At 40.7% G+C, this 17,088-nt stretch overlaps 1 protein-coding gene across 8 annotated transcripts in view; it reads left to right on the forward strand.

Annotated features, from left to right (window-relative positions):
* Positions 1–17,088, forward strand: part of BCKDHB (branched chain keto acid dehydrogenase E1 subunit beta) — a 147,683-nt gene that overhangs the window by 7,103 nt on the left and 123,492 nt on the right. For 6 of the 8 annotated variants that reach the window (XM_053287042.1, XM_053287043.1, XM_053287044.1 and 3 more), the window contains exons 3-6: positions 245–313; positions 9,249–9,382; positions 13,877–14,032; positions 14,654–14,762. In XM_053287042.1, coding sequence (XP_053143017.1) covers positions 245–313; positions 9,249–9,382; positions 13,877–14,032; positions 14,654–14,762 — 468 coding nt within the window. The remainder of the gene's footprint in view (positions 1–244; positions 314–9,248; positions 9,383–13,876; positions 14,033–14,653; positions 14,763–17,088) is intronic. The other 2 variants (XM_053287045.1, XM_053287050.1) reach the window with 1 other exon arrangement.

Consider the following 17,088-nt stretch of genomic DNA (forward strand, 5'->3'; position numbering starts at 1 on the left):
TAAGAACAGCCCTGCTGGATCAGGCCCACGGCCCATCTAGTCCAGCATCCTGTTTCACACAGTGGCCCACCAGATGCCGCTGGAAGCCACAGACAGGAGTTGAGGGCGTGCCCTCTCTCCTGCCATTACTCCCCTGCAACTGGTACTCAGAGGCACCCCGCCCTTGAGGCAATCAGTGATGATTAACAACAAATTCTGAATTCTTTAGTAAATATTTAATTTGTTCCTTACATTATATTTGCAGTCATATTTGGTGAAGATGTCTCCTTTGGTGGAGTTTTCAGGTGCACTGTTGGCTTGAGAGACAAATTCGGTGAGTTCACAGCTTATGTATCAGATGTTTCTCTTCCTTGATTCTAAATGGAAAAAATGCATAGGGGCCATATGTTTGATTCAATGTGAGAAGTTACTCATTTCACCTGGTAGAGGTCATTGAAAGGCTCAATATGTGTAGCCAACTCAACAACAATATATAGCTAATACTGTAATAATGTTGCTATCAACATTAGCTTGGTTTAGGAAGGTTACTGAAATTTTTTGGATTACTTTGTGCCTCCTGATTTTTGAGGCTCTGTGATAATGCTGTTGTAGGTTTTCGCAAGATTTGTGTGCAGTTTTTGGACTGTTTACAGTTCTGTTTATTTTTTGCAGCAGAGAATCTCAGGATTAATGTTTAAAAAATATACCAGTAATGATTAGATAAATGTGTTTGTTTTGTATGAAGCTGTTGAATGATGTGCTTTTTTCCTAAAACCACTGCAAAAGTTTGAAGCTGTAGGGTTAGAAACTCAATTTTAAAAATATCTATACACCAAAAGGATTGTTGAGAGTTTATTCCGTATATCAGATATCGGAAACATCTGGCTTTACCATTTTGCTTTTTTGTGGATACAGCATGCTTTTTATTGAATGTCAAGCTTAATTTTTTTATAACAATGCTTTTATTTGTTATAGTTCCAAATGGGTACTTTTGAAACGAAAATGTGGATGGTTTTATTTAGCCATGTGTGTGTGTGCGAGAGAGAGAGCGTGCACGCGCGCGGGAGAATGCACTCACCACAAAAAGGAGAGATTTTACTTGCTGAGAGATGAATTCTGACATGTTGAAGTGTCAAACTCTATTTGTTGCAAAAGAAAAAATTGGTTGAACTTTGTTGTGAACAATGCCTGGCTTGTGGTGACTTTGTATCCTATAACATGCAGAGAAAAGGGATGTGCAAGTGTGCTTGGGCTTCTCTCTTATGTTGCATCTTAAAAGAGAACTTGCACCTTTGTCTTACATACCATGCCATTTTCAGTCAGAAATAGATCATAACCTTTTTGTTCTAGAAGTGACCCAAAGGTTATGTTGACTGTTTCCTTCCAGTGAAGCAGGATCTGCTAGATCCAAGTTACCTGGATTGATTTTGCTCACATTACCTAGATGAGATTGCTGTAAGCCAAAAGTAGCATGAGTCAGTGAGGTGAACCATTTCAGAGGTGTCTGTGCTTTTTTTGGTGGTGTTTTTTGTTTTTGGGGTAGGGCAAGAATATATTAAGTAAAATGAAATCAAAGTAACTCAAGGACAGCTTGACAAGCTACAGAAGAAGGGGAAAACATCTCCCTTTCCTTTTCCGTTTCTTTGAAGTTTGAAAGGGTTGCTTTTTTCTTTTGGAATGTAATGCACCACTTCCTTTAAAATCTATACTTGGTGTCAAAATAAGGTCTGTATATCATTACAGTGAGTGAGGCAGAAGTTTTGGATGATGGATTAAAGTGGGAATTATCAAGAACAGAGAAAAAGTATTTAAAAAATACCTTGTTTTACAGTAAACATTCTTGCCTAACAGTGCTGGTAACAATATTAGTGTTTAGCAGAAATTTCTCAGTTATAATAGTACTAGACTTCAGAGAACTTACTGAATGTTATAAGCTAATTTTTTGATTCAATAAACTCAGAGCTTGTAATACTAATACTTCTAGTTTTGTTATAGCATCAAGCTGTAATAGTACACTTAATTACACAATGAACTTTGGGTTCTTTATAGTTTCTTTTTGTTTCTTGAACACTTCTTTCTTGAATGTTCTGTATTGTCAAAAGAGTATTTGCTTCAGATTTAGTTAGCACATTACAGTATAGATGTCAGGGTGCCAAATAAATTTTAAAGTAAAGATCTAATAAACTTGATTGGGTATGGCAGGGAATGAGACCCACCCATTATGTATTAGGTCCTACGTTTATAGGTTAAGCCCTTATATAAAATAAAATGGACTTATTATCGCTAAATTATCATTAAACGGAAACTCGATTATAGTTTTTTCTTTTCTTCCTCCAATGCTGGGGAAATCATGGTTCAAACGAATAATTACCAAGACTACCAAAATTAGTTTTTCCCAGGAAATGTCAATCCTATTCATTTCCTGGAATATATAAAAGGAATATAGTGAGGTCAGCTTAAGGAAGAAGAGGTGTCGGATGTTAGTACAAAATGTTCATCCGTTCTCCCATTGGAATAACTTGTTTTCAAATTGGAACTTAAATGCAAAGTGAGACAATGAACGTAACTAATCTTGTATGCTTGATTGAATTTTTTCCAGGTGATCTACTTCTCGCAGTTTTTGCTACAGTATTAAGTCAAAACAATGAACTGCAATGCTAACATATACTCAGAAGTAATTCCCATTTATCTGGATGGGAGAATTGTTCCCATGTTAGGGTCATAAGACTGTGACCTTAATTTTTGACAAGCTTGCTCTTTTGTGTTACTGTTCCAGGTCAGAATGACTTTCTCACATTATTGCCATAATATGAAAATATTCCAGTCACGTGGTGTTTTCATCTTTAGATCTATGTAAAGGTATATTTATAAGTACTGTATGAATAACATTGAGGTATTTTAAAATTTTATAAATATACCAGTCACAATTGTATATATTTTTAAAGTAGAAAGTAAGTTTATTTGCCAAATTTTACTACTGCATATATTTCAGTTTTCACTTAAATTTCCATTTCTTTTTGGAGGAAACGTTTTTAAATATGGCTTCAACATTTTCAGAAATTGTACACTACAGTACTTAGCAGATCTGGATCAAGATATGTCGAGGTCCATAAGAACAGGTAATGCGCCTGCACAGCACCCTCACGGTAGCATGCCACAGCTTGTTGAGGTGACCAAGCCCCGCCCCCATCCCTACAGCATGCTATTTAAATGCGGGCTGAGTGCTATGTTCTTTAGTTCTTTTCTGACCACTGTTGCATTCAGTCTTTGGGCTGTTGTTCCTCGCTGGTAAAAGTTCTTTGTGTGAGTTAATCAGTCAGTCAGTCAATTTTATTACAGCCGTTGGCCAGCAAAGAAGAGTTTATCTATTTTTTTTAAAAGGACTGTTAATTTTGGTATTTGACTTGGAATGGCTTCCAGACTTTGTCGGCGTCAATACAGCCTTTTTGAAAGGACTCCAGCTACGATCTTGGATAACCTAACATGGCTGAGGAGAAACGGACTTTCAAGAGGACACAGGCTGTAATGTCAAGCTCCCTTCGAAAGACCTCCATGATTTGTCTCTGATTTGCTTAGGAGAGGAGCACAATGTCTTCTCTTGCAAGATATGCTTGTCATTTCGCAAGCAAACACCCCCCCCCCCCCCAAGGGCTTTGTGCTGCCATTTATGATGAGATGTTAAGCCGTTTGATGTCAGGATAACCCCGCCCTACAACTTTGACATCAGCTTCAAAAGACTTGGTGTCGACTCCTAAGCGACGACCATTGACATCAACTGCTGTTAAAAGCCCAAAGGTTCCATCAAAGGCAACATCGACACTGAGACATTCGAAGGCAAAGTGTTCAAGATCAGATACTCGTTTGCCTTCTCCATGACCTAAGAAGTCAAAGACTGTGGACTTGATGAAAGAAAGAATGCCATCCCTGTCCAGTCTCCATGACCTAAGAAGTCAAAGACTGTGGACTTGATGAAAGAAAGAATGCCATCCCTGTCCAGTTTACAAAGTTTGCCACCAAAATCTTTGGCACCAGCAGTCGAGATCGATCACCACCACTCGACATCTAACACCTCGACATTGATGAAGAAGATGCGACGGGCATCCGAGAAACCACTCTATGTCGATGGCCCTTCAACACCGAGACTGTCAACATTGAGGGCCTGTCTGCTATCTCCAGCCCCCACTCCAGGTGACTCTTCGGCCCCGTCGATGCCTAGTCAACACTGAAAATCTTCAGTAGGTTCGAAATGTCTTCCATCAACACCGGCTGTGCAAGGTCCGATGTCTACTATACATTCTCCGGTGTTGTTGGTATCAGAATTGGTGACTCCACGATGCCAAGCCCCGATACCAACATTAAATGTGGAAGAAGAGGGAAAGGACAGGGAGACTACCACTGCCTGCACCTTGCTCTCCATACTGGATTCTGAGTCAAGTACTCCTTCGACATTCAAAGGTTTCCCTCCAGACCAGTGCAATCCAGCACCATGTACTCTGTCTGTTGCCCATTTGGCAGGCCCATTTTCATGACCTTCGTGTGGGTTTGCACATTTGTCCGCTGCAGGGGTGACTCTTTCATTAGTGACCCTGGGGACTAGATCCCCTGGCTTACCTTATAATTTTCAATAAGATCAACCCTGGAGATCCTAGAAACCAAAGTCTGTCTTACCTCTGGCATCTGCATTGACTCCACTTCAGACTGTCTAATCTCTAGCAGGAGGTGATAGCCCAGCCTTACCAGTGAAACCCACTGTACAAAGTTTTTCCATTGTGTCACAAATGGCCACCTGGCCACTTGTAAAGCACTTGGTGAATACGACTACTCTGACTGTTCAAAGGCACTGATATGGGGTCTCAGACCTTACCTATTCCAGCACCACAAGAAAAAGTTACTAAAGAGACTCAGACGTATGTGCCACCATCACCAACTCACTCACCTTCTGAAGATCATGGCTCTTCAGACTTGGAGTCTGACCCTGATGAATCAGAGGACTTAACTGATCCCTAACGATGTACCTCCGGCCACACATATTTCATCTAATGAAGAAATGAAGGCTTATCACCATCATGTTAGGAAGATGGCAGCAGCTCTGGGACTTGATTTCAAGTCTAAGCTAGCCACTATAGATTACTGGCATATGGGAGGCACTTCAAAATGATCTGGATGTCCTCTCTCCAGAAGAATTCAAGAAAAAATTCCAACAAACACTGAACAAATTAGAGGCACTTACTCGCCAGCAGTTGAGTATTGCCAAACACCTGGCAGAGTCGGAATCACATTCTTTGGCCACTGCAATCTCTCTGAGGAGACACACCTGGATTCGCTGTATCAATCTACAGGGCGACATGAAAGACAAAATAGAAGGCTTACCTTTCGATGGTAAGAGCCTCTTCAGTGAGGAGACAGACTCCACCATGGAGAAAATGAAAAAATCTGAATTCACTGCCCAAACTTTCACCATGTCCTCATCTACATCATCCTGCGGCTGCAAATATCATGCTTACTCGAGATAGAAGCCTACATTCAGCAGGAGCACTGTGATTTTTAGGAACCAGTACCAGCCTTACTACAAACGTCCTTTTGATGGCAAGGGGAAGTCAAGCCAACCCCATCGAACAAAGCAGACTGAGCCTCAGAAACATCTTTGAAGTTCAGACCCACCCACTGTCACTGCTGGACTCCTCCCTTCTCCCACCAATGGGGGCCACAACATCTTGGCAAGTGAGAAATAATACCAGTCTCATGAACGATTTTCTCCTGCCAGCAGCCAGCATCAAGCTGGCACATCAACATGCCCCCGCATGATACCACATAACATTGGACCTCTGGGTCCTGAAGATCCAGTTCATTCAACCCTCCCAGGCATTATTAGAAGAGGTGAAGGACCTATTAGCCAAAGGGGCCATTGCCCTGGTATAGTGGGTGCACAGGTGGGAGTGGTTTTACTCTCGTTACTTGTTGATCCCAAAGAGGGATGGCGGCATATGACCTATCATGGATCTACACCACCTGAACAAACTTGTCCATGTGCGAAAATTTAGCATGATAGCGTTACAAGAGATCCTACCTCTTCTGAACCAAGAGAATTGGCTTGTGACGCTGGATCTCAAAGACGTGTATTTCCACATTGGTATCAGGGTACGACACAGATAATATCTGAGGTTCACAGTAGGAAACCAAGTGTACCAATACACAGTCATACCCTTCGGGCTTGCCACTGCCCCCAGGGTATTTATAAAATGTATGGCTGCAGTGGTGGCCTACCTGTGGACGGAAGGTATACCGGTTTATCCTTATCTGGCCAACTGGCTTCTGACTTCCAAAGAAAAAGAAGAGTTACGGTTCTCAGACGAAATATGTATTATCTCTCCTGCAAGACTTGGGGATCCAAGTCAGTTGGAAAAAATCCAAACTGGTGCCAGTTCGTGTAATCAACTACATTGGAGTGGTCCTAGACACGGGAACCAGAAAGGTGTACTTACATCGGGAACGCTTCCAGCGCGTCAGGGACCTGGTTCTCCTTTTCCAGCAGTATCCATCTCAACCGGCCTGGCTCATTCAAAGTCTCCTAGGTCTAGTGGCATCCTGCAGCACAGTGGTGCGATATGCCTGGTTAAAGATACACAAGTTGCAACTTTGGTTTCTGTCAGTGTTCCGCCTGAATGTGGATTGTCAAGACCTACGTCTAGTGATCCCAGATCAAATTCTACACTTACTTACCTGGTGGTCAACTGGCAGAAATATACTGGAAGGGGTTCCTTTCCAAATGATGACTCCTTCTATCTGGCTAACAGACACCTCTCTGCTAGCCTGGGGCCCCCACTGCAGAACACATCAGATTCAGGACAAGTGGACCCTTCAACAAATATAATTACATGTCAGTTTCCTAGAACTTCTGGCTGTCTTCAAAGCAATGAAAGCCTTCCTACCACATCTACAGGGGAACGTTGTACAAGTGCAGTTAGACAATACCACGGCCCTGGCCTACATCAACTATCGGGGCGGTGGGCGGGGGGGACAGTGTCCCGAAGTCTTTGTGCACTGAGCCTACAATTATGGCATTGGTGCATCAAGTCTATCCGATGGCCATCCACATAAAGGGCCTGGACAACATCCTGGTGGATGACTTGTCGAGTTTCTCCACAACACCAACAACAGCACAAATGGGAAATCAAGACAGAATACATTGCACCTCTCTTCAAGAGTTGGATATAGCTGACTACAGATCTCTTTGCCACCTCAAAGTGCATTAGTTTCTGCTCCAGGGCAGGGCATGACCCACAATCACTGGGGGATACTTTCCAGCTGGATTGAATGCAAGAGATCCCATATATGTCTCCTCCGCAACCACTGATCAGCCGAGTGGTTGCCCACCTTCTAACTGCCCCAACATTTGGTATCCTGGTGACACCATGGTGGCCAAGGCAGCCATGGTTTCCGCATGTACTCAGTCGGGGAACCAGTACCAAAGACAATCAAAAGAAACAGATCTCCTAACACTAGACAGTGACAGCATACTGTCTATTTTTTTTATGCTTGTGTTTTAGTTTTAGTTTTAGTTTTTTTTTTTAATTTAAAAAATCAGATTTGTTTTAATATTTTTTAGCTCAATGTTTTAATGTGTCTTTTTTATAATCTTGTTTTTAAATTTTATTGTGAGCCCCCTTGGGATTTTCTTAATGAAAGGTGCGGTATAAATTTAACAATAAATAACATAAATACTGCATCCAAATGTTCTTGCACTCTGCCTAACAGCATAGCAGATCAGTTCTTAAATAAAATCTAACCAAAGGAAGTCTTCCACTAGAAGAAATTACCTTAGTAAATAGCTTCTTTTCAAAGCTTATGCAAGGGCACATCATTTTCAACCTAGACAAGCTACAGTTAAGGATGTGCTCCTTTGCTTAACTAATCTAAAATCACATGGGTTGACTAATGTATCTTTAAAGGTGCATCTAGCAACACTCCTCAGAACATCTAGGCTGTAATGGAAAGACTCTCTTTTCACACCCAGATAGTAAGGCTTTCCTGAAAGGCCTCATGAAGTTATATCCACCCATTTGCACATCTTTTGGAGCATATCCTTGGTCCTTTCGGCTTTAACCGAGACTCCATTTGAACCAATGAGTTATGCTTCTATCAAGCTTTGCAAACTGCCTTCTTGTTTGCCGTAACTATGGCCAAACGTGTTAATGAATTGACGACATTGCAGATTGATTTGCCATACACCAGAATCTATCCCGATAAAGTGCTAATACGTATGGACCTGGACTTTTTACCCACGGTAGTGTCCGATTTCAACCTCAACCAGGACATTGTTCTTCCTAAGTTCTTCAGGGATCCATCTACACCTTTAGAACATGCAGTGTACTCCTTGGATATGTGAAGAGTGCTTTTATATTTCCTGGATTGGACTAAGAACTTTAGAACCACCAAGTGTGTGTTTGTGGCATACAAGGGCTCTGTGAGAGGCTCTTGCATTTCAAGACAAAGAATGTCCAGATGGCTAGTTGAGCTCATTATGCTGGCCTACAAGTCACAGAATGTGAAACCACCAGAAACAATCAAGGCCCACTCAACCCGTGCCTACACTTCTTCAGCTGCACACCTATTGGGGGTAACTTTCATGGACATCTGTAAAGCAGCAACTTGGTCCACTGAGTTACCTTTCATCAAACATTACGCCATAGATGTGCACTCTGCTGCTAAGGCAAGCTTTGGGAGAAGTGTTTTGTAGCTGGTGTTACAATAGCTGCTACTGTACCCTTCCCCATTGGGAGCAAGCTAAACACCCATTCTCATGGATCTCGACAGATCTCAATCCAGATAAACAGGTTGCTCACCTGTAGCTTATGATCTAGAGATCCGTCGACATCCATAAGACCCTCCTGGACCACCCCTCTGCAGTAGTGCTGTGCTATGTGCGTACTGAGTGTACACGCTATTCTCTTTCGATTATGAACTCATCTGATTCTGGATTATCGTCCTCCATGGCAGTCGTCCTAGAACTGAAGAACATGGCGACTGACCCGCCTTTAAATAGCACTCTGTAGGCGTTGGTGTGGGACTTGGTCGCCTTGATGAGCTGCGGCAGGCTACCTCAAGGGTCCAGAGCAGGCGTATTACCCATTCTTATGGATGTCAACGGATCTCTACCAGATCTTAAGCTACAAGTGAGCAACCTGTTTGTTTTTTAATATATTTAATATTTATATAGTGTGCATATATGGTGTGTGTGTCTTAAGTGCAAAATATCTTATTTTCTCTAGGTAAAGACAGAGTTTTCAATACACCTTTATGTGAACAAGGAATAGTAGGATTTGGCATTGGAGTTGCAGTCACTGGTGCTACAGCCATTGCAGAAATTCAGTTCGCTGACTATATTTTCCCAGCTTTTGATCAGGTTAGTGTGTATTTCAGGTTGTTAGAGATTAGAACTAATATTTACTGTTGTCAAACCTATCTCCCTTAAAGTAATAGAAATATGAGCAGAGATGAGATTGGAGATAAGGGCCAAAGCAGACTTTCTATACTCGGTTGGAGAAATAATAAACAGTAGACGTTAAGTGATTTATGAATATTTGTGTGTAAGACAAATCTTGGAAATCTAAACTACTTCTGTAGCTAACTCAGGGAAATGAGTTCTAAAGCAAAAAGTGTCACAGCATTTCAAAATTTGGTTCTGATATTTTTGTATCTGTTTCTGCTTAATGTTGTGCTACAGTATATTGTTGTTGTTATTTTTACATTTATATCCCGCTCTTCCTCCAAGGAGCCCAGAGTGGTGTACTACATACTTAAATTTCTCTTTCACAACAACCCTGTGAAGTAGGTTAGGCTGAGAGATATGTGACTGGCCCAGAGTCACCCAGTATATAATACCTGTTAACATACTTTGTGACATGAGAGACAGATTAGCACAACTTTATCAAATACTAGGGGAAGCGAAAAATAAAATATTTTGGAATTTGGATCACTCAGGGCACTGTTCTTCATTGTTAGACCCAGGGGCCAGTGGTGGCCTGCATTAACCCTAAGTGCAGCTCCCTGACTAATTGTTTATTTGGGTTGTGGCCAAAGCGGAATACTCTGTGCTAATACTTTGAATAACCTCTGGAACCATATGTAGATGGCCATTCACACAATGCTGCTGTGCTTTGCCCAGCACTGGGGATACTACTTTAAGGGAAACAGAGCCCTCTTGAGCCACTGAATAATTTTGGAAAGCATGCAGAGAGTGCTGGGGATTGCAGCCCAGTGCTTTCTTCCCAGAGGGTTCCTGCACACACAGTATAGAAGGTCATCAATAACCATGGGTTATATTCCTCTACTTACTCCGCTTGACAGGTTGGATTCAGATAGAAGGAACAAGAAGTTTGGCCTTCCTCTTAGCAGGCAATGGGATCAGAATTCCCAGTTTCTTTCTTGTCTTCTGACTAGACCTATTAACTGGAGCTCCTACTCCTGTCCATCTGGTTTTCCTACAGCTCTTAAGGTCTTCCTGAGGAACCTTCCAGGAAAACCTCAGTACTGTGCAGAAATAAGCACTGTGGGAAATAGCTCTCACATTGAAGTTGTGGGGGGTTTTTGGTCAAAGTGGGCCTTGTTTGAAAAATAGTGAAGATCACTGTCATAGGTTATATACAACTTAGCTCAATACAACCACAACAAACTAGTGCAGGAATTTAAGAAAGCTCTAGGTAAATAGTCTCAAGTTCAGTTATAATGGATGGGTAAAATGGCAATAGTAAAAATGAATATTTTACCCCAAATTCTGTTTCTCCTGCTTCCTATCCCTTTTAGCAGTTCCAATGCCAATTTCAGGGAATTGGCAGAAGTTGTTGTTGAAATTAATATGATCTTATAATCCTCCTTGAATCTCAACAAAAAATTATATAGACCTTGAGATAAAGGTGGTTTAGTGGTGCCTTCTATAAAACTATATTATTAGGCAGCTCTGTCCTCCGCTCTGATAGTGGAACTTGCAAGATAATAGGCTAGTATTAGGGCAATGTAATGTTCCGCTAAAGGATATGTTATGCCATTATAACAGGAAAGATTTTCTTATTCTAAAGAGTAATCTTTAGAGCAATTTACATTAACTGGCTTAACTTTAAAGAGAACTTAATCCAGGCATGTCCTCTTTAACTGTTTTCTATTATAATTAGGTCATGGAAAACTAATAATTGCTAAGTAACATCCAACCATGGGTTAATTATGAATTAAGTGCTTTGATTCAGGATGGAACAATGAAGCCATATGTAGAAATTGCTCATGCTATGGAATGAGTATGCCATGGTTTCAGTATTTATAGATTAGACATACATTACACAGATTACTTAGGAACTATGCGGATTTCAGAGAGCTGACAGAATTTGAGCAAATAATGTCAGGATTATAAAGAAAAGGTGTATCATGTCATACATAAAAATAATTTGTCTAAATATGGAACAGATAGAAAAAGAAAACAAATGTAGGCAATGGGTCAATACAGGCATCACATGGAACCTTGGTAAAATTAGCTTGAGGTTTCTGAAACCAAGAATGGTACTGCAGACGATCTTTGTTTCTCCGAACCATGGTTTGTAAGTGGTCTGCTCCCTGTCTGTGTCTTAAAAAGCAATGCTAATGCCTTTTGGGGAAGCTGAGAGAGACTGAAATGAGCCAAGAGGGGGAGTGAAATAATGGAAGAACAGGGTTAACTATGAATCGGTTAACTTTGTTTAATGGCAGGAGAGCCTAGGCCAGGGATTCTCAAATTTGGGTCCTCAGGTGTTATTGGACTTCAACTCCCATAATCCCTAGCCTCAGTGGCCTTTGGTTGGGGATTATGGGAGTTGAAGTCCAATAACATCTGGGGACCCAACTTTGAGAATCACTGGCCTAGGCAAAAGAGAGCACTGTTAGAATACAAAAGAAGAGCAACCCGACAGTCATTGCATATCTGAGCAAAGGGAGATTACTGGCAGGACACACAGATAAGGGGAGAATCGTGGGGGTGCAAGGGGAAACTGAGGGAAATGGATTTTGGATGCATTATTACCAGGGATGGGGTGGGGGGGTTAGGGAAGGACTACTGGGGAGTGTTAGAGTTATCGGAGGGAAAGAAGAGGCACAATTTGGAGAGCAGTCCTACGTGGTGGCCTGTGAACATGCAGAACATTAACTTGTGGATGCTTGCTCTTTGTGTTCCTTGTGCTTTGCCAGCAGTAACATTGTGGAGCTGGTCAGAAGCCCCCTTGAGCCGCTCCTAACTGTTACCCCTGCTAACTGGGCAAAGAGGCACCTTTTTAATGTGGTGATTCTCTTTATTTAGCAGGGGGAGAGTAACTGGCCCTATGCACCCCAACACAGTACCTCCAGTGGCTGTTGCTGCGGTCTATCTTACATTTCTTTTAGATTGTGAGGCCTTTGGGGACAGGGATCCATCTTATTTATTTATTATTTCTCTATGTAAACCACTTTGGAAACTTTTGTTGAAAAGCGGTATATAAATATTGGTGGTGGTTGTTCCTACAAATGTTTTGCATAAGGCTCCCCTTGTAAGTGGGGGCCAATAAGGCATGCCCTTGACTAATTGGCAAAAAAGTTGAGCTTTTCAGCTCCAATCTTGTTTGAAAAGAATAGAATGCAAGATGAAATGGGGAGAAAGATCATGTTGGGAAATGGATTTCAGCACAGCCTGTAATGTCTAGCCCATTACTGTGACAGTGAGCTGCTTGCTGGACTCCAGCTCTGGCATGGATGATGGTAACAGGAAGGCAGAGCAATCTTTAATGGTCTCTGCTAAAAAGCCTCTGATTTAAAAGGAATGGTGAATCGTGCCAGCGACTTTGTTTCTAGGTGAAGATTGGAAAGATGACATGGGAGGGGTCTTTAGGGAGGTCTCCTAGGCTGATTAGGGGAGGTTTTGAGCAGGCACCAGTGAGAGATGCTTGCAGCCTACAGTGGCCATGTTTCATGGCTGCTCTGAGTTAGCTTCTCTGTGGGAGACAGCCCTTGAGGAAGGAATCAAAGAAACAAACAGCTGCTGAATCTGAGGTTGGGTTTGGACATAATGCTGAACTAAGGTTAGGGTTAGCTTAGGTAAACAAGTCAACTTCAAACCTATGGTTAAGATCTTGTTAAGCATGGTTATAAATAAACCATGGTTAATGCCATGTCCTAGGTTCAAATGATAAAAGCAACAAAGGTTACATCAGATCATCTGAGGCGGTTTTCTGATGAAATGTTTTCACGACTGGAAAGTTCACTCTGAATATTAATTTAGTGGAGAGCTGTTATAAATTTAACACGTATCAGACTGAGTCATGTTTTGTGACATATCAGGAAATGCAGGAGCATTAGAGCAGGTTTGATCTACATGTTTTTGAACTGCCCAAATATAATTACTTTCTGGATTGAGATTGTTAACAGCATCAATATCACTGGATGTCTTTTATCTCTGGACTCTTTTTGGTAACATGAGAGCAACAGTACTGTTGGAAGATTGGGAATTGATTATATATACTGATAGCTGCAAGAATAACTGTCAGTAAACATGGGAAAAAATTCCAGTCCATCATCTTGGCATGAAAGGCTGTGCAAGGTTTGGGATATTGCTGGTTTAACTGAACTAATTATATCAGATGCTAGAAGAATGACAACTGGAAAACAAATTTGTTTATAACTGGGACCTTTTAGAATTTTAAAAACATGATAATCACAGCCATTTGTACTATTAAGATTCATTTAAATCAGGAAGAATTTAGATCAAGTGTATCCTTTGTACTTGTATTAATGAATGGCATGATTCACTGACTTTAATGAATGATCCGTGAGTATTTATTTCTTTGTTATGTTGACCATAATGAGGTAAGAATATTTGTGGACTTTAAATCCATTTCCCCCCCTTCAGATTGTTAACGAGGCAGCAAAATATCGCTATCGCTCTGGAGATCTCTTTAATTGTGGAAGTCTTACAATAAGAGCCCCTTGGGGTTGTGTGGGTCATGGTGCATTATATCATTCTCAAAGCCCAGAAGCCTTTTTTGCCCATTGTCCAGGACTAAAGGTACAGTAATCAAGTGGACTTCTTTTATTGCATTTGATCTGTGTTAACCACAATGGTAGCTGTTCCTCATAGGAAGCCTTAATTTGTGCATGGATCTAGTGGTTTACATACTGTGTGAATCTTCAAAGGAATGTTAGTGTTTTTCTGGAAGTAACATACGTTTTTCAAATGGCTCATATTATTAATATGAGGTTGCAAATTAAATTTCAGGTGTCACTTGACAACCTCAAAATTAAACATATGAATTGGGCTTGTTGTTAGAGCAATCCTGTCTAGAGCTGTCCTATTTTGCATGTATAAAGAACAACTGCAACTCAGTTAGATGGACCTGGGCAATATAGTCAACAGAATTATCTGGTGCAGCACTTGCAGGAGTTTACATTTTCAGAGTAGTCTTGGCTGGGGCATGCTCATTCTTCTCCTTCTAGGGGGCTCTTCTGGGTTGCAGTCCACATACTGTAGGTCTTGACAGACAAGCAGTGTAAATTACCTGTGGTAGATATTTGACCTAGTTTTGATACCTGAATAATGGTGGGGTTTAACCTTTGAAGCTGTTGTAATTGAATTCTGTACATAACCTCAAGTTAAATTTGTATTTTGGGTTTGTGTTCTTTTTGGCAGATTGTTATTCCAAGAGGCCCTGTTGAAGCCAAAGGACTATTGCTATCATGCATAGAAGATAAAAACCCTTGTATATTCTTTGAACCTAAAATATTGTATAGAGCAGCAGGTATAAAGCTTTCCTTTATTTATACAGTGTAAAGATATGTGAAGATGGCAGTCTATATTTTGTCAGCTACATTCAGTTCCTCGTGCCTTTATTTGTTGTTTAAGAAGGTTCTCTTAACATTAGCACAAATACTAGAGACTTAATGTCATGATGGTCAAAATGGCATGACTTAATGGTCAAAAGAAGGTGGAGATGTTACTTCAGGAAGAAGTAGTTTGGTACAGATTTTCTGCCTGGCAACTTTGGATTTGCTTCCTTTTCCTACATGGCTGAAGAGTTATCTTTTCTTAATGAGGGAAGAATGTAATACCAGTGCTCTGTGCTAGCCAGAAGTTGATAACTTCAGATTAGGGACTGTTTTGCTATGTGTTTCATTTTGGGTGGTTTGCTAGAACACAAATAAAGAAAACTTTCATTTGTGCAACTTAGAATTTTGGTATGCTATCCTATGCTAGTTTGTTATGAAAGTGACACAAGATTAAAAAGTAATCTTCAGTAAATCTTCACTAAATGAAGCTTGTTCCTGTACAAGAAAGAAACCAATGAACTGGTGCCCAGCTTAGCATTCTGTGAACAGGATCTTCTGCAATTCATGGAAGAGGTCTTTCTGTGAGCAAAACCTTCCTCCCATGAACGGAAGTAGCTTCTCTTCACAAAGTGCTAGGCTAGGACTATTAATTTTCCTTCAAATATTTTCTTATGTATTAGAGTGTATGTTAATTTTAACTTCAAATGAATGTGATGTAAACTGCTTTGAACAGCTGGAAGAAGTATACAGGTATATTTAAAAGTAAATGCATTCAAGACCATAATTTTTCTCTCCCTGAGAGAGAGCAAAAATGCAGTCATAGACACTGGAAACTTGAAAATATTTTAAGAAAGGGAATGCATAGGTTGCTGACGGTGGAACCTTAGGTTGAAACTTAAAAAACAAAAGTGCCCACCAGGTGGCTGCAAATTGTAATTGGCTTATTTTAATCAAAGAAAAATGAATAAATAAGGTCTACAGTGGTAAAGTGAAATAGCTAAAAAAGTATGTTGCAACATCTGACAATAACATGATAGCAAAACCATAAAATTGGAGGCAGCAGAAAAAGTGGCACTGCCTGCCTGGCCAGCTTATTATTGACTTTTAGACTAATATATAAACAGTCTTGTTTAACAGGGCCTGTGTGGTAGCAGTGGCGATGTTGCTGGAAAGAGGCTTCTTTGTAAAATTTTAATATTAATTGTATTGCTGGAGTGCTAGATTGTGGTGTTAGCTACTTTGCAAGCAAATGTGGAATACACATTTTGGAAATTTCTAAATGTTAGAAATTCAATTTTTGCAAGTTGAACCAGTTTCTGTGAACAGTTAAAAAAAACAAAACAACCCCCCACCCCCCATATTCAGCTCATACTGTGTATGCACTGTATCTTTTTTAAACAAATGGATACTTACCACAACATTACTGTTTTTCTGTATGTGATAAATACTGGTGTTATTGGTGGATATTTCTTCAGTTGTGATGGTGACAGTCAATTTTAAGCAACACTTGGAATTTTACTGTTTCTGAGCCAAAATCTCGAAACCCATTCTAGCCCTTTCCCCTACATACACTTTTGATCACAGACAATTATCCTGCTAGGGCAGCACTCCACATGCAGAAAGACTGCAGATATGTACATATGTGTAGGAGGAGACTCCTGTGCACAGAACAGTGCATGCAGGAGAGGAAGGATGTAAGGTCTGGGGAGCTTGTGTGGCTGTGAAATGCGGGATTATCTTCCCATTTGCACAATTCAGGAGTGAAAATTTGGATTCTCAGTTCTATGTACTGCCATTGTAGAAATGAATTATGCAACAAGTTGACAAAACCACAAGGCAGACAGAAGGATGCAAATACAATTCCTAAGGCACTTTTTATTGAAGTAGAGTTCTTACTTCCTGAAAAAGGAAGCAGTAAAAGATTATTTTTCTGGATGGCTGATGACAATGCAAGTAATTTTGCTTATTTGCTTTTCCCATCCAACGATAAATATTTCTCTCAGACCAACAGGCATTAAGCTAGTTTGAAAGTTACACAGTGTTGCTGACACTCCTGATTTTGAAGAGTATGGGTGGAGGTGATATATGCACTTATGTATCGGGCTTCTGTACTTGATTGGCCTGCTGGTCAGCTGGAGATTCACCCTATGGTGGTTACAGTTAAGTCTGTCTGTGGAGAAGTGCTCTGAATAGGAGGGTTGGACTAGAAAACATCCAGGGTTCCTTCCAGCGCTAAAATTCTATGGTTCTGTGGACTTTCAGATATTGAAATTTGTAGCATCAGATGGTTTTGTTTTT

This window comes from Hemicordylus capensis, chromosome 1, assembly GCF_027244095.1.
Source record: "Hemicordylus capensis ecotype Gifberg chromosome 1, rHemCap1.1.pri, whole genome shotgun sequence".
In the NCBI taxonomy this organism is placed as follows: Eukaryota; Metazoa; Chordata; class Lepidosauria; order Squamata; family Cordylidae; genus Hemicordylus; species Hemicordylus capensis.